Source organism: Mesoplodon mirus (genome assembly GCF_964341445.2).
Source record: "Mesoplodon mirus genome assembly, chromosome: 5".
In the NCBI taxonomy this organism is placed as follows: Eukaryota; Metazoa; Chordata; class Mammalia; order Artiodactyla; family Ziphiidae; genus Mesoplodon; species Mesoplodon mirus.
Window position 1 is genome coordinate 61,380,230 of NC_138980.1, and position 22,807 is coordinate 61,403,036.

Consider the following 22,807-nt stretch of genomic DNA (forward strand, 5'->3'; position numbering starts at 1 on the left):
TCACAAGAGCTGTCTGGGAAGCTGGAAGAACTATTATATGGCTAAGCTAAGCCTCTTTTCCCAAAGTACCAATGATGGGGTAGAAGACGGTTTATTTTTTTATTATTTTTAAAGACTGTTATTGGATTATAGTTGATTTACAATGTTGGGTTCGTTTCAGGTGTACAGCAAAGTGAATCAGTTAGCACCTGGACTGGGCTCTAATTATCACTGTAATGCAGGAGCACTGTCCTTCCCTTGTCCTGACTCCTTCAGTCCTGACTGGCATATAGGAGAAAGTCTCAGCTTGTTGCTGATCATGAACAGCTCTCCAGCATTTGTAAATCTTCAGCCCCAGATTCAAAGCCTTAGGTGGGCCACTGTTAGAGGTTGAACTATGCCCCCCACCAACCCCTTCCCACAAAAGAGCTACTGAAGTCCTGACTCCTCGTATATGTGAATGTGACCTTATTTGGAAATAGTCTTGCAGATGTAATTAAGATGAAGTCATTAGGGTGGGCCCTAATCCAACATGACTGCTGTCCTTACAAGAAGAGGAGAAGAGGGCTTCCCTGGTGGCGCAGTGGTTGAGAGTCCGCCTGCCGATGCAGGGGACATGGGTTCGTGCCCCGGTCCGGGAAGATCCCACATGTCGCGGAGCGGCTGGGCCCGTGAGCCATGGCCGCTGAGCCTGCGCGTCCGGAGCCTGTGCTCCACAATGGGAGAGGCCACAACAGTGAGAGGCCCGCATACTGCAAAAAAAAGAAGAGGAGAAGAGACACAGAGGTAGACACACAGTGGGAAGACAGCCATGTGAAGATGGAGGCAGAGATTGGGGTGATGCTGCCACAAACCAAGGAATGCCGGGGCCACCTGAAGCTGGAAGAGACAAGGGAAGATCCTCTCCTAGAGGTTTTGGAGGGAGCACTACCCTGGCAGCATCTTGATTGTGGACTTCCGGCCCCCAGAACTGTGAGAGAATAAGTTTCTGTTGTTTTAAGCCACCCAGTGTGTGGTATTTTGTTACCACAGCAGCCCTAGGAAGCTAATTCACCAACCATCTACCATGGGAATAGAATACTTTTGTTCTTGTTAGCGTGGCAGCACAGAGCAGTGCTGAGGAGCTTGGGGTCTGAAGCTGAACTGCCTCCTTCATTTACTAATTGTGTAACTACAGGCAAATTTGCTAATCTGTCAGTACCTCAGTTTCCTCCTCTGTAAAATGACAGTACTGTCTTCATAGGGTTGTGAGTATTTTAACAAGTCAAGGCACTTAGCACAATGGCTGGGAAGGAGCAAGGACTTGGTAAATATCAGCTATTATTACTATTTACTGTTACCTTATATTTGCTGCAAATGATACAATTTTCCATTTACAGTTGGGTTATAAAGTTTTCTATCAAGTTTTAGGTTAAAATTGAGTTAATTAAAAGAAGAACATTAGGTAAATAATAATATAATTGGTTGGTGGATAGGGCAAACATTATGCAGGTGGTAAAACATGAATTGAGTGCTTGTATTGCCAGGCACTGTTCAAAGCACTCTACTTGTTTTAAGACATTTCATCCTTAACATCCCTCAGGAAGGAGCTATTACAGCTCCATTTTCCAGACAAGAACCTGAGTCACAGAGAGGTTAAGTAACTTGCCCAAGGCCACACAGCTGGTAAGTGACAGGCAGGCTATTGAGGCTGTGCTACTAACTCCTGCACTAAGCAAGCAGAGAAAGTTTCTGGCTAAGAGGCCTTCTTGGGCCCTCGTGGTTGCACAAACCGGAGTTTGCTCTAGGGAGGCGAACTCAGCCTGGTGAGTGTTGAGGGGAAGTGTCACTCACCCCTGCACTCAGCCATCCCCACTGAAACTAAGCAATTCCTGTCTGATGAAGGACTCCTCTCAGCCCTCCTTTTGGATGTCCAGGGCAGCTGCCAGGGGCCAAAGCTCTTTGGGAACAATAAAATGCTCAGTGTTGACATTTAATACATGATAAAGTACTCCCTGCTCCAAGCCAGCTACTGAAAACACCAGGCCTGAGGGACGGGTCTATTAAGTGAAAATAAACCTCTTTTATTGTTCAATGCAAAAACACATATTGTGCTTCACAAGCTTACAGCTGGGAACAATATGCATTTTTGGCAAAGGAGACTTGGGTGACCTCTCCACTCTCACACGATGACCCCTCACTGTGTGAAGAGTAGATGGCATTTCACACAGCGGCTACTGTCCCAGAGCTTCTCTCGGCTGTGGTCAGAGGTGCAAGCGAACCTCTCCAGCAAGGGAGCTCCCTTTTCCCCTTTGCTTCTTCTGATCAGTCTCGGTGGTAGAGCAAACTTAACACTTCTTTAGAGCCACAGACCCAAACAAATAAAACTCTGGGCTCTGAAAGCATTGAGTCTGCCAATGAATCACGGAATATCAGAGAATTAATATGTGGATGGTTCTTTGAAAACGGATGGTGGAGAGTGGTCCTGAAGAAAGGTGGCTTAGGGCCACGACTTCTAGTTTCCCTTAGAACATGTCAAGTCCATGAAGAAAGAACTTAACAAAAATATGTACTTGCTTCCCAGCAGAAAAGTTATCCAACGCCCAGTGCTTAAGTGAGAGGCAACAAATTTGATCTTAAACTTCCCGTTTCCTCAGACTTACAAGAAGCTCTCAGTGGTACAAAGTTGAGTTACCCAACAGTGGAGGCTTCTCTGTGTTTTTCTTCTCACTAGAAAATTCCTTTTGGTTTTCCAGGCTGCAAAATGTGGGATGGATCTCTGATGACTCCATGTGGGCAAACAATACCAACACATATGCAACAGACATTTCAAAGTAATCCATTCAGATTATTATAAATTACAAAACCAGAAAACAAACAAATGAAACCCCACCAAACCTTTTGGCTTTACAGTGCAATATACTAATGAAGAATAAGATGCCAGCCCTGGAACTCTAGTTTTTGGAACGAAGATATGAAAAGTGTCCACTGCCCTATAAAATAATTTTTATATGTTTATATATTTTACATATCTAAGGTTTATTTATACAGTAGTTGATAATGACTAACATGTTATATATACCCTTTTTATAAACATTATTCACATACCTATTACATCATAAAGATTGTCTTTTGGTCTATTAAAAACATTGTACTGAAAAAAGAAGCAGAGACACAAGAGTCTATAGATTTTCTGCTGATATTTCCATGGAGGAGTGAATTTTTCTCCACTTTCATTTTCTCTTTCCTCCATTTTCCCCCTAAACAACACCCTCTCCCCCTGACCCAGCGTGCAGTAATAAGAAGCAACAATTCGAGAAGATGAAACTCAGACTTTATGGTTAGCAGACTATTCTCCGGTGCATTTCTGGGCTGACCTCATTCTAATCACTCTACTTCATCCTTGGCTGCATTCCCACCACCTCCAGCCCTTTTTGACCCACGACAATTTGGAATATAGGTGCTGGAGCTCACAGTCTGGAGATGAAAACTTTAGCAAATGGGGGAGCTTTTCTTATGCTTCTGAGTTTGGGTGGGAACAAATCATAGTCTTCATTTTGTGCTTTAGAAAAAAATATTTTGTTTATTTGGCTAAGCAGTTTCAAAGGAAATCTAAATCTTCATAAAACCCTCCATGAAACTATAAGACATGGAAAGTTCTCAGAGAAGAAAAAACAGCAAGTGTAAAAATTAGGAGTGGTGGTTTCCTGTTATTCTAAATGTGAGAGGGGGAAGCCAGTCTAAGAAGAAGAAAGTCTGAGCGAGAGGGCCTTGGGGACAAAGCTATAATTAGCCAATGTGGTCTAATGGTTTCTGGGCATTAAAAGTTGTATTGTTCCCCCATCCCCACCCAGCTTATACAACTTGCTTTTGTGTGGACAGCTTGCCTATACTTAACCTTTCTGTGTATCACCTATAAATCTAAAATTCCTTCCAACTCTGACACTCTATGACTTTGCCCTGGCAAGTGAAGTCTTTGAAACGTATCTATAGGTGGGTTGTAAGGCCTCATGATTGTAACAAGTAGATGCCAGAATCTGAAGGCAGCATCTCTCTATTCATTGCTCCTGAGGAGCCAGCCAAACCCAAATTCATCCCAGAGGAAATGGAACCAACATTTAGTCACAGTAGTTCAGAGAAAAGGGGTGACTGACAATTGGCAGTACCATCATGGACCACATGTAAGAAGGAGATGTTGTCACTGCATTGGCCTTTCTGTGGTCTCAGCATACCTCTTGCTTCTCACTCACCTCTTGGCAGATAAAGCCAATGCTATGGGGCTTTTTGTTGCCTATTATCACCTTCCCCTGGGGTTAACCAAGAGAAGGCTATGATTAAGAAGTTCATTAAGTTAGTCATCCCATTAAGACACAGATGCCAGTTTGAGCCCTACAAGTGACAGCTTCACACAGAGGAAAACATTTCTGTAACCACAAAATACAGTCCTTACTCAGCTCATGGTTTGGCTTGGCTCCTTACCAGCAGGGCTGGATGAAAGACTGGGGATGCTTCAGTGCAAAATTATGATACTGAACTTCAAAACCATCTATCAATACATATCCAACTCATGCTGCATTCCTGTCATTGTCTTTGATAATCAAGGTGGCATGTGCTTTTAGAAATGAAACTCTTATTGATGTCTTAAGATGGGGGAGAAGATGAAAACACATGGCTCAAAGAGTCTGGGGGTATTTGTGCATTTCATTTATCTGTACAATCTCTCTCAGGTTAGCACAGATAATTTAAAATTTATATTTTAAATGATAGTTTTTTGAAAAAATAGGGGTAGAATATGTTCTTTTGATTTCTTTAAGATGACTTATTTCTGAACAAAAAAGCCTGCATGGTTATAACTGATTTTTATATCTTTAGACTTGAAATAGCACTGCAGTCTGTGGCATCTCTCTTATAACATCATGCATGTTTCTTGTCTGAGATTATTTATGTACTAAGTCCTTATTTCCTTGATTGGTATAGTCTAACAAGAACCCTCTGGATCAGAAAGTATCAGGGTGGAAAGACAGAACGGAATTGGAGTGGAAAAAAATGTGGATGTGGTGGAGTGATGCAGGGTGCACAGTCAGGGGAGGGAGTGAAGGCTGGGACATTGTGAAGAAGCACTAGCCTCTCTGGCTTGAACATCTGAGAGGAGAATATTATGCCATCCCCTGTTCTGCTCTAAATCTGAGCTGGAGCAATAGGCCAGACACAGTGTTGGGAGGCATTTGATGTCCAGTCTTTTCATTTGTCAGTAAGGTGCCAAGGTGTGAGAAATTGGCAAGACAAAGTTTGGCTTTGACAGCAGAACAGAATAACGGGAGGGCCAGAAGTCTGGTGTAACCTGTAGCAGCATGTGACTCACGTGCTATTCTCCAACCTGGCCCGCCACCCATTGATACTGTGGGAAGACAGATTTGCTTTTTCTCGTATTACCCTGCTGTCTTGGAGGCCAGCCTACTGGTATTCCTGTACCATCCCTGATGTCCAAGGAGTATCACATGGTCCACAGCTCTGTACCGAGTGGTTTCCATTCAAGCAGACGATTTGCTCTCTTCAGTATCCGGTTATTGCTAGCTCCTCCGGGGAAGATTTCCAAGGCGGGGTCTGTGAAGGTGAAAAGGATTTCAGAATCTATTGTGTGTGAATGCAGCCTGGTTAGAATTATAGTTCTTTAAAATTCTTAAGTCTTTTGGGCAGGAATTTGTCTTTTCTTTTTTTTTTTTTTTTTTTGCGGAGCACAGGCTCCGGACGCGCAGGCCCAGCGGCCATGGCTCACGGGCCCAGCCGCTCCGCGGCATATGGGATCCTCCCAGACCGGGGCACGAACCCGTATCCCCTGCATCGGCAGGCGGACTCTCAACCACTGCGCCACCAGGGAGGCCCGGAATTTGTCTTTTCATTTCACAAAAGAGATGTCGTGTCCTCCGTTCATCCTATCGGGAGGTACACACTATCTACTTCCCCATTACTGGGGATGCTAACTTTGATCTTTTGGTTAAGGTGGTTGTCTACCAGCTTTCTTCACTATAAAATTGTTATTTTCCCCTTTGTGATTAATAAGTATCTTTTGAGGAGATACTCTGATACACTAGTTTTAATCCATTGATGACTTTTGCTCGAACCAATTGTTACTGCAGTGGTTGTCAAACTGGGATTTTAAAAAATTCCATCATTCCTTCTACAGTTTTTAGTTGGCCCTCTACTGTAAGGAAGAGCTTTTCCTTCTCCCTCATTTCTTTATATAGTATGGACTCAGGGATTCCTATTTGATTATTTGTAAGGATTATCATCCATTACTGCCAAAAATGAATAATCTGACTCTATTGATGAAGAAATGTCAGACAAAGCCTAATTGAGAGACATTCTATAGAATAAATGACCTATATTCTTTGAAATGCCAGGATCACGGAAGACAATGAATCTTGTGGAACTGTTCCAGATTAAAAGAAACTAAAGAGATATGACAAATGCAATATGTGGTCCTAGATGGGATCCTAGACAAGACAGCAGAATCTGTTTTCTCTGTAAAGGAAAAGAGTAGGACAATTGGATAAGATCGGTAGAGTAGTTAATAGTGCTATATCAATGTTAATTTCCTGATTTTGGTAATTGCATTGTGATTATGTAACACCCTTGTTTTTAGGAAATACACACTGAAATGTTTAGGGGGAAATGGGCACTTGATTTTTAGCTTACTTCCAAATGGTTCAGAAAAATTATATATATTATTTATATTAAATTTTAATTTAATAATTAATTAATATATATGTACATACATATATAAAAGACAGGATCAAAACAAACATAGTAAAATGTTAATATCTAGGGAACCTAGTTCTGAAGGGTATACAGGAATTCCTTGTACTATTTTAGCAACATTTCTAAAAGTCTGAAATTATTTAAAAAATAAAGTTAAAATTCACAAGCCCTCAGAATTTCTCCAGAGCCTCAAATATTTTATTTTTGATTTCCAAACCCAACCTGCATTCCTGTCATCCCCACACATGTAGCCAATGTCCTCCCCCTTCCTGCCTAGCCCCGGGTGCCTTTTCTCTTCCTGAGGCTGAGGCTGCTCGGAAGGAAGTGCAGCCAACACTTCCAGCTGCCCCTTGTCCAGGTGAGGGCAGGCGGTTTGGATGGGCATCACAGGAGCTGGCTGCTCTCTGTGACTTTGCTGCCAGTGCTTGGCTCTTGGCCTTTCTGAGTGCAAATGAAGTCCCAACGGACCATGCTGAAGGGGGACAGGAGAAAGCTAAAAGGATGATGGGAAATTGGTCCAATAACATTTAAAAAGATTTGCTTTCTAAAAGACCCAGGCTCGGAGTTTGTCCACAAGTGAATTCCCATGAAAACCCAGTAAAACAGGAAATAAGTAGGAGAGGGAGTTTTCTATAACCCAGTAAAACAGGAAATAAGTAGGGGAGGGTGTTTTCTATCTCCTGCCCAATGTCTTTCATTTGGAGCCTGATTCCTTTTCTATCCAACGACTCCTGCTGATTTAACAGGCCAGTTTTGTCTTTGGGGAAATTTTTGTGATGATCACAGACAGGTTCATTCTTTGTGGGGTGGCACAGGACAGCTGGATCTTGCAAGCAAAGTTTATGGGAAGTATCGGTTTTGGGAGTCTGACCAAAACCCACTCTCCAAAGGCAGAAGCATGAATCGTGGCTACAGAGACTAAGTATACTGAAGGAGCCTGAGCTTTCAAGCAGGCAGCCACATCTGGGCTAACAACTGAGCTTCTCTGCGCTCTCAGGGCCTGCCGATGCAAGACAGGACTTACGTGCTCCACTCAGAATAACACAAGTAAGAGCCATTGGAGGCTCCAGGTGGCTGCTTCCTGTTCAACGGGAGAAGCAGGAATGAATAGAAAGCCTGTGATTATGAGGACGCATTCTGCTTCCCATCATGACAATAAGTTACACAGGATTTGGAGTTATGCTGTCTCCATCGTAAACCCCCAAACATGGGCAGGAGTTTCAGCCTGCTATTCACAACTTTTTTTTTTTTTTTTTTTTTTTTTGCGGTACGTGGGCCTCTCACTGCTGTGGCCTCTCCCGTTGCAGAGCACAGGCTCCAGACCGGACGCGCAGGCTCAGCGGCCATGGCTCACGGGCCCAGCCGCTCCACGGCATGTGGGATCTTCCTGGACCGGGGCATGAACCTGTGTCCCCTGCATCGGCAGGTGGACTCTCAACTATTGCGCCACCAGGGAAGCCCTATTCACAACTTTTATCCCTAAAAAGGGAAGACACCTGTGTTAGACATAGTCTGCTTCTCCTCCCTGTGCCTAAGTGGGTACCGGCACTGATGCTGGGCACCTGCCTTTGGAGATGGGTCAACCCGTTGCTATCACAGGGGGCCTGGAAATGGCTGCTTTGATCTGCACATCAGGCCTGGCATCAGCAGCTGGGGGCATATCCCTCCGAGACTGGAGGCAAGGTGATTTGAGACAACTGCTTCTGGATCTCAAGGGAGTAGTGGTGGTTTGTTAGCTCTTTAACTACCTTTATTGTGATGTAGCATTTCTGAGGGTGAGCGCAGGGACAGGGAAGTAATAAGGAAGTAACTGCCAAGGGAAGGCCAGCTGCCACATGAATCTGATCCTTCAGGTTGTGCTAAATGATGTAGAAAGAACTTCAACTCTAAGATCCACTGACATTTTAATGGACACTCAAAAATCCCATCAGTGGCAGGAGGTGTGAATTTACCTATGGCTGGCGTTGTACAGTACTGGGCAGCAGCTCTTATCAGTCCTGTATCTACAGGCCAGGGGTTTTAGGATTAGGCAGATAATAATGCTTTGCTTATTGAGTGCTCAGGGGACAGGTCTGCTTGAAGTAGAAAACCCTGATGTCTGCAGGAAAGCTTTTGTGTCTCATCCTAAATGAGGTGGCAAGCAGCTAGCAGCATCCACTGGAGTCCGATTGCCTGGGTTTATTCCCAAGCTCCACCAAGTCCCAACTGTATGACCCCATGAAAACTATTTAATCTCTCTAGGTCTTAGTTTCTTTACTTGTAAAATGGGCATAGTAATAGTATTTACTTTGTATGGTTGTAGTGAGATTTTAAAATCAGTCAATATAAGTAAAGCACATAAAAGTGTCTGGCACAAGGCAGGGGGTCTGTCTATCATTGTTGACTCAAAAGTATTACTATAAATTAAGAGACCTCTTCAAGGCTATTTATTATGTTCCTGGTTCTTGATTATCTCAAAGAATGGAAAACCCTACAGGTGGATACAGATCATTAAACTGGCTCATGGTCACACTCCTTACTGGAGTTTCTTTTGCCTTAAAAACCTGAATAGAGTTCTTAAAATTTTACATCCTAATCCACAAAATGAGGATAACAGTAGCTCAGTATTTACTTTATGTGATTGTCATGAGAGGGCCTCTATTATTCTTCCTATTATATAGATGAGAAAATTGAGACTCAGAGAGGTGAAGTGACTTGCTCAAAGTCACAATACTTAAGATCCTGCAGTCCTGGAATGCTAGTGCCTGAGCCAAGCCCCTTGTTTGAGAGGTGAAACGGGGCTGGAGAAAATGGAAGTAACTTGCCTCTAAGCTTGTGGCATCGCCCATAAGTTCATCTTTCCTGTGAAGGTCCTTCTTGGCAGGAAAAAGAGGATTCATTGATTCTCCAATTGTTCATTCAACACATATTGAATGTATGATCAAAAGTGTTTGATAAATGAATGAATTTCCTTGGCACTTTGAGCTTGTTCCTCTTTATCTCACTAGGCTGCATGTCCGATTCCTTCTCAGTCTTCAAATCTCAGTTGAAATCTCACCTCCTTGGAGAATCCTTTCCCGGCCACCCTACCCAGTGTAGTGCATACCCCCCAGCCATTCTCTGTCCCACCTCTTTGTTTCCTTCATAACATCTGTCATATAGAAACAATCCTGTGTGTTTAATGGTTTACCATTTACTCCTGTTCATGAAGGCAGGAACATTACTTGCTTTGTTCACTGCTGTTATCTCAACTGTATGGAACCAAACCTCACACACAGTAGATGCTCAGTCAATATTTGTTGAATGAAAATGAATGAATAAGTGAATGAAGTGACACTGATTTCTACCCAGGAAGAAAACATTCTGTGACTTTAAATGGAGATGGAGTGAGAGCTAGGACTTTGGCCTGGAGCCTCTTGGTCATAATGGCGTGTCCAGCTGGGGATTAACTAATCAGCACATGCATTTTCTGAATTACAAAGTGTGCCAGGGACATTTAATTTCTGTTAATTAGCACCGAGGAGGAGGGGTTGTTATCGAAATCACCAGCCAGCTGGAAGCATGTCCATGTCAGACCTATTTGCAAATCAGAATGGACATTTCATAAACCTTGTCAACCTTGTGAAGCTGCAAGTAAGTCCCCAGAGGGGCAGCACCAAGGTGCTCACCAGCTGCATTCAGGGTCACAGACGACCTTAAACCTCAAACCTTCAACAGATGAGGAGGTGAGGTGATAGGGACAACCAGGAGACAAAAGACTGATGAGGGTTATGGCATGAGATACATTTAAAAATAACTGTAATATTTCCTCAACTCTGGTGCCACTGACCAGCTGATCTGAAAAGCGAAGAGAACAAAGAAGCTGAGATTTCTAGTCTTACAGAGCCAGCCCCACTGCTTCCTTTCTGTGACCTTAGACAAGTGATGTATCCTCAGAGCCTCAGATCTGTTTGATCCATAAATAGGGGACAATAACACCCAACTCATGGGATTGTTGTGAATGTTAAATGAGAAAAGGCATGTAAACAGTCATGATAGCTAACGTCACAGAGCATTTTCTAAGAGCTGGGCACTGTGCTAATGACCTCATGCCCATTGTCTCTTTTAATCCCCACCAAACCACTCAAGGAAAGCACAGTTAGAACCTGCATTTTGCAAGCAAGGGGACTAAAGTTTGGGAAGATTAAATGACTTCCCCGTGATCACACAGGGAGGAAACGCAGAGCCTGGATTTGAATCCCGGTCATCTGACTCACTGTGCTTTTAACCACCCTGTAAATGAACCTCTAAGGGGTTAGCTCAGTCCCTGGCATTTAGTAGACGTGTAATGAATGGTAGTTAGAAGATTCTGTTCTTATTTTAGCATTTCTTCTGATCACCTGCCTTTGTCATGACTGCAGAATTCACTGCTAGGGTCCCTTCTGCACGCCAGCATCTGGCCTATCTGTCTTACTTAATCTTCCCAATGACTCTGTGAAGTGTTGATTATTGTTTTCACTCTTCAGATGAGTAAAGAAAGTCTCAGAGAGGTTAGTTAACTTGGTCCAAGGTCAGACAGCCAAGAAGTGGTGGGGCCAGGATTTGAGCCCAGGGACATGTGATTCCAGAGCCCAGGTGGTTTCCTCTTCATTTCTCCATGCTGCCATCTTTCAGAATCTGTTTCGCCTCAGTGGAGCTCTCCTGACAGCTGAAACACTCCATTACTCCCCACTCTTGCTTCTAAGCCTAGCTCTTTCTTGTACTCTGTTTTTGAATTGTGCCTCCATTCCCACTTACAGGTAATAGCTACCATTTATTGAACACTTTGATGTACCCCGTATCACCATCAGAGCTGTACATGCATGATCTTGTTTAATCCTGCTGAGAACCCTATGTGGTGGAGGTTCTGATTCCCATTTTACAGATGAGAAAGCAGGTTTAGGGAGGTGGTGTAACTTTCTCAAGTTGCTTCAGTCATTTGCCAAAGGAAACCTAACTAGTAAGTGACAAACTGGGACCAAACCCCAGATGATTTGGTTCCAAAACCCGTCACCCTAGCTATTATATTGTTCCTCCATATCTTGTAAAGTTCTAGTGGATTGGGAATATAGCTAGAATAGCTACCCCCAAATCCTTGTTGACTGATGTTTTAAAATTTAGTCCTTTACTGGAGGTCTCCATGAAGAAGGTCCAAACTATCAAATTTGCCAAATCTAAAAAGACTGTAAGCTTAAAAAAGAATTCAATTTATAAATAGAATGTGCAGGATGGAATATTTGGAAATGTGGTTGTGATATCTAAAATTAGCCTTCTGTTCCAAACAGTATGGCGCCTTCCAGCTGTCTGACTGCTCTGTCCTTTGTCATGGAAGCTGGTGCCATCTCTCTCGAGCTGTGACTGACATGTTCTCCTCAGGCAGTGCGGTCCTCCAGCTCTCTCCTAGACAGAGATGGAAAACATCTCCCAAGGAACTGGGTGGGGAAGGTGTAGGGATCCAGGTACAACCCTTTGAAGGTGATATTTGTTTGAATTCCTTTATGGTCCTCCAGGCGTTCTTGCTGTCTCCTTATGTTTTGATTCACGCTTGCTTTTGCTTATTTCTGAGAGTCTCCTGACTGCAAATAGTTCTCACAGTCCTCTCAGATGGTCCAGGGAGTTGTTTTCATGGGAAGGACATTAGGATGGCTCTGGCCTCTAGGACACGTGCGACTGACAGCAGTCACACTCTGACATTGCAAGTGGCCTTCATCAAGTCGGTCGGTCACGCTAGCATTGATTCTAACAGCGTTAACCAAGGATACACAAAATGGCCTTTGCCAATGCATTTTGCCTTTCTCCCTGGGTCTTGGCTGGCATCCTTTTAGTCCTTACCAGGCTGCAGCTCTTGTCCATCCAGCAGTGACCCTATCTGCATAATTAGCTTGCATCTGTGGGTGTGTATTTACCCCACCCCCACCCCCAAAAGCAATTGCCTTTGAACTTCGGAAAAATACCGGCATGGAACACTGGAAGGTGTCAGCTCTCTGAGCCCTCTTGTTCCCACAGAGAAGATGAAAGTGGGGGTCATTTTGGAAATCATATTCCCCTTCTTCTGGACTCTGTATCCTTTAGAGTGAGGACAGGCAAAACCGGAAGTAAACTCAAGAAGAGGGAGAGATCTAGGGAATGCAAAATAATCATTGTGTTTTGATGTCAATGATCCAGAACCACATTGCAAGCTTTGGTTCTTTTTCAAGCTGCTGGGCTGTGTCTGGCCGCCCTTGCAGCAGGCGTAGATTTGCTTTTTGGATTTCTCTGTACAGAGCACTCTCAGTCACCTTCTTTCCCGCCCCTACTTCTTGGATGATAAGACCCTTGTATGGGTTGGCCAAAGAGTTCATTTGGGTTTTTCTGTTAAGATGTTATGGAAGAACCTGAACGAATTTTTTGGCCAGCCCAATACTTTTCTCTGGGAGGGCTTGACCCCCTGAGTTAAACCATTCCCCCACCCCCGTCTCCATCCTCATCCCTGTGGTCTCAGCAGCACACACACATTTGTGCAGCCTCTCCAACCTCAACCATGTTATGTGTTTACGGTTGCTATTGAAGAAGAGGGATGTGGTGATTTAAGATTAAGGTTTGGACTTAGAGTCCTGGGTTCTAGTTCTTGTTGCCTTGGACAGGTCATTTGACCTCTGAGTCATAATTCTAATCCCTAAAATGGAATAATAGCAGTACCTGCCTTCATAGGGTTGGGTACGATTGGATGGCATAATGCATATACAGTGCTTGGTACAGAGTAGGTGCTCAGTAAGTGGTGACAATTATTGCTGGACGAAGAATCAGTAGTCTCCCTTCCATCTCAAACTAATTATGTGACCTTAATCAAGGCATTGAAACATCTTGAGTCTCAGTTTTTTGATCTGTAGTCTGGGGACAAAATTAACTTTTCTCTGCTCTCTTCACGAGATTCTTATAAGAATTTGGTGGTAGCAGCAGCAAGATCTGTTTTAGTTTCAGAAGTTGAGGAGCTACTCTGGTTTTTGCATTTGGCTACCCAGAGGCTCCAGGCAAGGCCCAGAGGAGAGCTAGGTAGAAAACCCTGTACTCAAACAATGCAGGCACAGCCACAACCCATATTTTCTCTATTCAGGAGCAATAAGTTCTCCTAAAACAGCTGTACTTGGAAGAATTCTTATAAAAACCCCTTTAAACTCAAACTTCTCAAAACCAGACATGCTGGTGCATCAAAATCTCAATTCCCAGCAATGAATCAAAGATTTAGAGTCCCAGTGACAGAAGCCAGATGGGAGTTCAAGTATTCAGGCAGGGTATCTATGGCCCCAGGTTGCAATATTTGCTTTGACTAGTGCTTACTGAGTACCTCTATGAGCTGCACTCAGAGTTCCATATGGTACATGATTGGGAAATTTACAGGGAGTGATAAGCATGGAATTCAGGATAGTGATTGTGAAGGAAGTGGGGAGGTGGGGAAGGAAGGAATGGGACTGGGAGAAGCACACAGCAGGTTTCAATTATTTTTTAAAAAGCTAGGTGGTAGGTATATGGTTATTGGTTTTATGATCCTATATATTTCTATAGAACGTTTAATTATAAAAGGGGAGAAAAGCAGAAAGGAGCCCCAAATCCAGAAAAAAGTAATAAGAAACAACATTCTGTGAGGGCCATATGTATTTTTATCTATCCTGGTAACTACTTTATTTCTGTTGCCTCTCATAGAGCCTTGTCCAGAGTACGTGATGAATGAACTGTTGTTGCATGAGTGGATGGATGGATGGATGGATGGTTGGATGGGTGAATCTAATGCTCCTCCATCCCATCATCTTTGATCCCACCTCTGCTGCATTCCATTTGTCAAAGTATAGGTCAATAGGCAGAAGGGCTTCCTAGGAACATTTTGTTTCTGCTCTGGTCTAGGACACAATACTATGGCCTGGCCAGGTGGCAGGTGGCTTTGGTCATCATTTAACATTGCTCTATTTCAAGCAAAACGTCCTTGTGAGATTCATCCTCAGGAACACCAACCTGCTGCAGGGCTCTCTGGAGTTAATTCCTCTGGCTTAGTCTTGCCTGCCAAACACATTCCCCTAGGTGACTGCCTTTCGGGCTCACCTAAGAGGTTTCTGTAGGTGCTAACACTCCTTTCACTTAGCCCAAGGGGGAACTGGAGTCTTTACTCTCAAGACTAAGTAAGAGAAACATCAGTGGCAGCAGCTGCTGCCCCAGGAGCGCCCAGCTTGTTAAGTACTTGCTCCCAGCTGGAGAGGCTTGAGAGGCCCTCGTTATTCTACCTGCTTCAGCTTCTCACTTCCTGGGAAGGGAGTCAGAGGCTGTGGGGCTGCCTGTGTGAATAGGGCCCGGGGAGAGGATCAAGATGGAGGCCTGCTCATCTTATTGAAGCAAATGATGTGCTTCCATACCTGCCAACATGATGCCAGAGGAGCTGGGAAGCTGAAGTGCATTACTTATGCCTATGAAACTCTTAGCTGAAAAAGGTAGGTGAACAGGCATGGAAATGCTCATCCTCCAAGTCAGCTCCTTTTCTAAGCTAGGGGCCTGATGAAGGTGCTTGTCGAGGGATGAACAATGGCCAGGATGGGGGTTGGGAAGAGTGTCAGGTTTGACAGCAGTGCTCTCAACCTCTGGGCCTGATTCTCTATAATAGGGTAACAGTCAAGATATTTAATAATCAGTATGGCATAGGCACTAGCCAATCAGCATGAAGAAGGGCTTTATTGCTGGAGGTCTCAGCTGCAGCTGGCCTTAGCTTTTTAGCTGTTGGATGGGAGAGCGATGGGGAGGACGACATGGAGAAAGGGCCAGGGTATGGGAAGGGGGAGAGGTCTCGGAGAGCTCAGAGCATCTACTATTCACCTATCAGTACAGGACGATTTCAATATATTAACCAACAGTGAGGTCATACTCCTGCTGAATGTCAGATCCAAATGTCAGCTCTGCTATACCACATGAGAAAGGTGAATTTGATTCTCATACTTCATGTGCCTCAGAATCCCTTGGGGAGCTTGTTGAAAGCACAGATGCCTAGTCCCCACCTCAAAACTACTGAACGACACCCTGTAGGGCCGTGGCTTGGCCCGCTATGCTCCTGAGACCTGTGTGCCTGGATCAGTGGATGTCTGAGGATCCAGCTCTAACTTTCAAGGGGTTTATGATGCCTCTGGGAGATGAAGTCAAGCACACAGTCTCTAGGGGAACACGCCCAGTTCAGGTGCAGGTCGTGTGTGTGAGTGAAGCAGGCTACTGGGGCTGCGTGGCAAATTGAAGAGCGCATGTCCGTTTCACGGCAATTGCAACCCCACCAGATGGCTGCCATTCGGGAGCGCAGGCCTGGTGTGGATGGACCTTCTGAATTGTCAAGGGAAGTTGGAAGTCAGCGAGTCAGCTCTGCATCTTACCAAGTCACAGGTAGGGCGTTGCTTTAAACTTTTCCTGCTACCAAAGCTCTGTCTGGGAGGGGGAAGGGTGGAGGAGGTGCAGCTGGTCCCATGTGAGAAGGGAAGGAGACAAGTTTTAAGTGAGGACCTTGATGCTGCTCAAGTCAAGTGTGACTCCACCATTTCCTTAGGTGTGGCCCTCAGAGTCTGTCCTCAGCTGGTTGCACCCCTCCTTCACCTCTCAGATGTCCCCCCTGCTCTCTGCCCCCGCCCCCAGGAAGAGCCTGCCCTCCACAGCTTTCCTAGTACTGAGGTGTCAGATCTGCTCACGAGGTGAAGGGGTACCTCTTCTAGGGACTCTGAGTCTTAGCTGAGGATGGAATATCTGGCTTCAGACGTGAGGTGCTAGGGATCCAACTGGGATCCCGGGAATGTTCCACAAAGGAGTAGATTCCTCTGTACTTAGGTACAAGAGAACTTGGCTTGATTGCTACGTTTAAACCCATTGCCAAATGCTTCTTTCCCTGCTTGGGCACCCTTTCTCCCACCCCTTTGTCTGCCTGACTCTTTCTTGCCCTTCAGGACTCAGACTGTGTTGTGACCTCCATGACTAGGCTACTTGGTCTCCTTTTAGCACCACATCCCCGGACAGGCCCTTGTTTTAAGCTTTTTCACCTGGAATTTCGATGGTCTGCTTCCTTAAAAACATTCAAGGCTAACATCTCTCAGGTGTTCACTATGTGCCAGCACGGTTCCAGTCACTTTATTACCTCAGTTAACCCTCACAATAGCCCAGTGAGGTTGGCACTATTATCGTTCCTATTTAAGAAGACAAGGCTCAGATAGGTTAAGTAACTTGCCCAGCATCACATAGCTAGCATGTGGTAAGTGAAGATTTGGACCCAGTCTTTGTGCAGCAGAGCCTGCAATTGTAACCACTGCATTATGCCACCTCCTTGCAGTTTGAAGTCAGTGGCCTGACATCAAGGATGGTCTCTTGATTCATGTAGCATAGTTCCAAGTTAGGCTCTAAAGTTAGATATCTTGAACTCAGGGTGAGGGCAGCTATCAAACTCGCTCTGTCACTGTCTGTAGTTACCCTTCAAGCCTCAGTTTCCTTGGCTCTATAATGGGGACAATTGTACTTGCCTTATAGGGTTATGGTGGACGTTATAGGAGAGGATGTATCTCTTGTTCTCACTGCAGTACCCAGCTCATAGGAATATCTGAAACATGGTGGTAGAATAAATGATGGGCAGTGCCCAGTGAGTTCAACTTGTACTGCCCCTTTCAAATCCTCATATGACTCCGCAGAGATGGGATTTGGTTTGGGAGGGAGTGAGTCTGATGTGGGGCATGGGGGAAGAAGGCTGGATGGAATGGGGATGGCCAGCCTCTGGCGTTGTTTACATTTCTCAGAGAGGTTACTCTATAGAGATCGTGGACAATGGGAAGACTAGTCTGTTTCACTTGGAGGGTATGGAATGTATCTTCATTATGCCCAAACAACCTGCTTTTCAGCCACAATAGTTAAAAATTAACTGGCTCCATTGCTACTGAGGCACAGACTAAATGTTTGGTTAGCTGGGCATGCCATGTATCTGCCACTCTGGGTGTAGATTGCGAAACTCATTAACTCACCGAGAGTGCTTTTTGGGGTAAATACGAGGTGTAAGTGCTCATATTTTGACAAATCATACAATGCCTGCCTGTCTTTATGACTTTTCCCCATTTCTCCATCTGGATTACAATATTCAGCTCATTGAGTCATGCAGTTGGGCCTGACAATTCTGTGGAATAGACATGGGTCACCATCACACAGAAACACCAGGGCATGTGACCACATTGGCTCTACCAACCCCAAAGGTCTGACACAGGTGCAGTATTTCTTGGCATGATTATGGTTTTGTTTTTGTTTTATTAAGGTCTGGAAAAGTCTTGACAATTCAGTTTGCCAAGTGTGTGGTTGGTACATAAAATATGGATGTTTTTAATCCCAGGATCTTCAAGAACTGTCCAGGGAGAAGGTCTAATTAGAGCTGCCTTTTTTTTTTTTTTTAATGACACCCAGGCTTAGTAGCAAATGGCATTTATGCACTAAAGTGCCCACATTGATGGGCGTGCAATAAATGTTAAATCACAACAATTAAGTTAAATGAGAATTAATGATTTGTCTTACAGCATTGCCTCCACTCCCTGGGATGCTCTTTTTCCCCCGTTTACAAGGCTTTGCCTGGCTGGTCCCGCTCACTTCAGCCCCATCTTAGTGGGGTCACCTACTTTTGCGACTCCATCCTTCTTTCCCCACCTGTCAGGAATGTCAAGGCTGCTCTCCTACTCTTTTATCTTCTTCCCTGACACCTCCCCTAGTCCTCTTTCTCTCTCACTCTCATCACCTCCCCACTCTCTCCTCCATATTTTCTTCACTCTCCCTTTCTCCTCCTCCTTACCCACTTTTCCTCTCCAACCTTATTTGTCCAGTCCCTTTCCTCTAGAAGGCACCCCCAACCCAGCCGTGGATTGGCATCTCCTCAATGACATTGTTGCCTTATTCTGCACCCTGGTGAAACAGCTAGTCTGCCCCAAATAGAAGAAATCAGTGAAAGTAAAGACTGTTGCAAGGCAAATAGAATGTATATCTAAACTCAACCCCCTTACCAAGTTGTTTCTAAGCATGCTGTGTTTTCTTGGGGAAGTCAGACTAGAGCCAGGATGAATGAATTGTCCGTAACACCATACAAGACCCTCTCCACAAGTACGAGATTCCTGCTTATCTATCATGTAGGATTATATGTGGGCAAACAGATTAAGAAGCTTAAAGTATGACAATAGTCAGCTTTCTCTCTGACCTTGTTTGGAGCAAAGCCAGGAAGCTGACTCTCTTTGGTTTAGCGGGTTCCTGGAATTTTCAAAGTATCCGTCTCACACCCTTCCCAGAAACTCTCCCTTGGCAGCCAGGATTTTGACTTGATGGAGGGACAAAGATATGGTGGCTACTAGTGGCTGGTGTCTAGGTCCCAGAAGATGGCAGAAGCTGTTCTAAGATGTTGAGGTCAAAGAAGTAATGCCAGCATTCCACCATTGTGACATCCCTGGCTGAAGCCCCTTTTATAACATCATAGAAATTCTACACAGAACCCAGAGGATGAGAGGCTGCACACTCCATGCTGGGGAATAGAGTGGGCAGGATGAGCTCCCATTCCTTGGTCTGGGTAGTGGCCTTGCTACATCGAATCATTATGTTTGGAAGGTCACCTAGTCTATCTTCCCAGCCAGGGCAGGAATCCCCACTCCCACCTGTCCTTTCCTGGAGGTAAAATGGGCAGAACAAGGACCCATGCTCGAGTCCCCAAAGAATGGCAGGACGCCCTCAGTGGAGGCATACTGTATTTAAATGCAATTCACCTCTTTGGGGTCTAGGAAAAGCCACCTGTAGATTCATTTGCTGGGAAACACGGTCTGCGTGGCCGAGGCAGTGGGCGCTGGGGTCATGATTTTGCTAAAGGTTGACTTCCTCCGGAGGTCTGTCTGCTGTCCAGAATGGCAGCCACTTCGGTGGGCGAATAGGACGGTCATCTCTGGGCTCAAGGGGGCTGCTTCAGGCTGGGACCCCTTCGGGCTGGTTGGTTGTTCAGGCTTCCCAGAGGTGTGATGTTTGGCCGGAGGAGGGCTGTAATTCTGAAATCTCACGGTTTTGACTTGCTGTAAGACAGAGGAGAGCAAAGGGACACAGGTGAGTGGGAGACCTGTGCTATTTCCCCCTGGGACTTGGTTCATGCTGTTTCTCTACACTTGTCCCTTCCTGGAATGCCTCATTCACGTGTTCATCCAGCAACTACTTGTGTCTGTCATGAGTGTCGACCATGCATCACCACTCTGTCAGGTGCTGTGAAGCCAAGAGTGAACAAAACCGCCCTGACAAATGACAATGATAACCAGTGCCACCGCGGGGGAAGCAGAAGATGCTGAGGAATGCGGAGGAGTATCCAACTGAAGCTGGAATGGGCCTTGTCAGAGAAGGCCTCTTAGAGGCAGAGTTATTTCAGTCGAGAACAGAAGAACGCCTGGGAATTAGCTACGAGAAATAGGGGGGACAACCACCTACCTGAGAATAGGGTCCTTCACCTCCCCTCTCTCCTTTCCACCTGCCAGTAAGGCCTCCCTGCTGTCTCCAGACAGTTCCTTCATAAACCCTCAGAGCAGAGTTAGCCAACTGGACACTGCTGACTGAATATAGTCTGCAGAAAGTCTGGGAGTTTGATTTAGTTGCTAACACATAAAGATGGGGAGATGCATATAAAAATCAGCATTTTACATGTCCCTTAAGATAATCAAAGTGCAGGCACACTGGGGCCTGTGCCCCATTCTGGCAGCAATTGGCTGGAGCTGATTAGCAGGCCCCGCTTTATGTGGGAGTCAATGATCCGATGTTTGCATAAGCCCTTCCTCTCTCCCTTCTTTCCTAGCCTGGTATAGATCTTGTATATTAGGTTTTACTTTGGCCATTCCCTATCTTAGAGCTTAATAAAGTGTTCTGTGCTACTGCTCAGAAATCTTTTTTTTTTTTTTTTTTTTTCCTGTGAAATTCAATCCCAATGTCTTGGGATTGAAAGGTGAGTGGGAGACCAAATGTCTTCCAAATGAAGACATCCAAATGTCTTCATACTTTTGACCCTTACATGTCCAGCAGACGTCTGGGCACTTACTAAACACAGTTTGAGGGCTGCATCTAATGGCTTGGGGGTAACTGACAAGTGGGGTCTGGAAAACTTTGAATTATTTGAATACCGTAGTTCAGAAGAAGAACTCTCAACATTTAAATCAGTTAACACTAACTTTTTCCAAATGCCCTTCCCTGCAAGCTTAGAGCTTAACGTTAAGAGCATGAGTTTTTGTGTCAGATCTCGATTCTACTCCAGACACTCATGTGTGTCAGCTGTGTGCTTTTGGGTAATGTACTTTAACTCCATAAGCCTTCATGTCCTCATTTTTAAATGAGGAAGACAATAATAATTATAGCTACATCAGAAGGTTGTTGTCAGAATTAAATGAGATAGGACATGTGAAGTACTCAGCACAGTGCCTGCTAGGTCGTTAGCATTCAGTAAATGCTTAACAAAGAGGAGGAAACCACACCATCTTTCCATTTGGAGGGAAATGGGTGATGGTAGTGATGGTGATGTTGGTGGTGATGGTGGTGGTGTGATGTTCAATACACTAAAAGATAACAGTCACCTAATTTCCTTCACGTCACCTCCTCCATCCCTGCCTCAAGGATATTGTTGAGAACATAACACTTTTACAAAAACTCTTAGGACTTCTGGTGGGAAAAGCCCTAGAACCGATAACCGATAACTGCAAAGGTCCCGATAACACTTGTTGGAGTAGTTATAACTCAGTGTGACCTTACTAAGTCACTTACCTTCTCCTGTGCCTCAGTTGCCTCTTCTATACTGTGAACGAGTACGTATCAAGCCCTATGTAAGTACTTTACTCATTTAACTCCAATCCTATGAGGCTATTACTCTTCTTACCGCCATTTTACAGATTAGGCAAAAGAGTCTCAGAAAGGTGAAGTGTTTTAACCAGAGTCACCAGCTAGCAAGCAGCACAGCTGGAATTCAAATCAAGATTGTGTCTGATGCCAAAGCCGTGTTTTTTCCAAGTTGCCTCTGGGCCTCGAAAGAAGGACGTATAAAATCTTCTGGAAGCATAAAGGAGATTCAGTAACATGTCTGGGGAGGGTGCGGATGATGTGAGGATATGGAAGGGGGGTTGTGTGTGAGGATTCTTTGGAGGCTGCAATTTTGATTCCTCGTCCATTTACGGTGAAATCTCAGGAGCTGGGACACTGTGCAAAGTTAGGGGTCTAAAGAATCAGGCCCCCCTAATGTCACCTACTCCTACCTTTTCGCTGCCATTTCTTGAGTTCTCTGGTTTCACCAGGATGGATGGCGGGGCAGATGCAGGCAGTTTTGGTAGAGGCTCACTCCTGACGGGGATTTCTTTGCCTTCCATGATGAGGGAGCTGGCCGCTGAGTGGATCCTGGTGTCGCTGCCCCTGCTGACGCACGTGAGGGCAGGCTCCCCTGTGGCAGTGGGCTTGGGTCCCATCTCCGCCACCACCGCTGAGGCTGAGGAGGGGGCCCCCTGTGGCTGGTAGAATTGGAACTGCTGAGGCCGGACGACCATGGTGGGGCTGCGTCTGAGGGAGCCCACTACGAAGGTGGGGACCCCTGACTGGATGGGTCTCTGCAGGGATCCATCTGGGGAATTGTATGACAGAGATATCAGCAATGGGGCAGCTGACAGCAGCTTGGGTGGGAGCTGGGTAAGCAGTGTGTCCTGATAGCCCAGAATAGTTAAGTGCTTTCCCAATTTGACTGTGCTCACATTCTCCCAGGGTCTTTCAAAGGTGACCTTATTCTTTTTTTAGTGCTGTTTGCTGATGCTGGCAGCAAATGACTGGCTAGGCGAATACTGGGGGTGGGGTGGCGTCAGAAGGTATATCACCTCTATTTGTCCTCTCCCTCTCTCTCTCTGACTCTCTCTGTCTCACACACACACACACACACACACACACACACACACACACACACACACACACACACACACACACACTCCTACTTTCTCCCTCCAGGCCTTTAAGATGGAAAGTGAAGAAGACAGTCCTAAAGAGAGAGCTTCGCAGTGAGAAATAAACATAAAGGCATGGAGACCAAAGAGGAAACAAAAGC

At 45.1% G+C, this 22,807-nt stretch overlaps 1 protein-coding gene across 2 annotated transcripts in view; it reads right to left on the reverse strand.

The window, feature by feature from the left end:
* Positions 1 to 2,043: 2,043 nt before the first annotated feature.
* SH3RF2 (SH3 domain containing ring finger 2) overlaps positions 2,044 to 22,807 on the reverse strand; it is a 142,280-nt gene continuing 121,516 nt past the window's right edge. For both annotated transcript variants that reach the window (XM_082620912.1, XM_082620911.1), the window contains exons 9-11: positions 21,978 to 22,336; positions 19,476 to 19,772; positions 2,044 to 5,562 (exon numbers count right to left, since the gene is read on the reverse strand). In XM_082620912.1, coding sequence (XP_082477038.1) covers positions 19,509 to 19,772; positions 21,978 to 22,336 — 623 coding nt within the window. In that variant the 3' untranslated portion in view covers positions 2,044 to 5,562; positions 19,476 to 19,508. The remainder of the gene's footprint in view (positions 5,563 to 19,475; positions 19,773 to 21,977; positions 22,337 to 22,807) is intronic.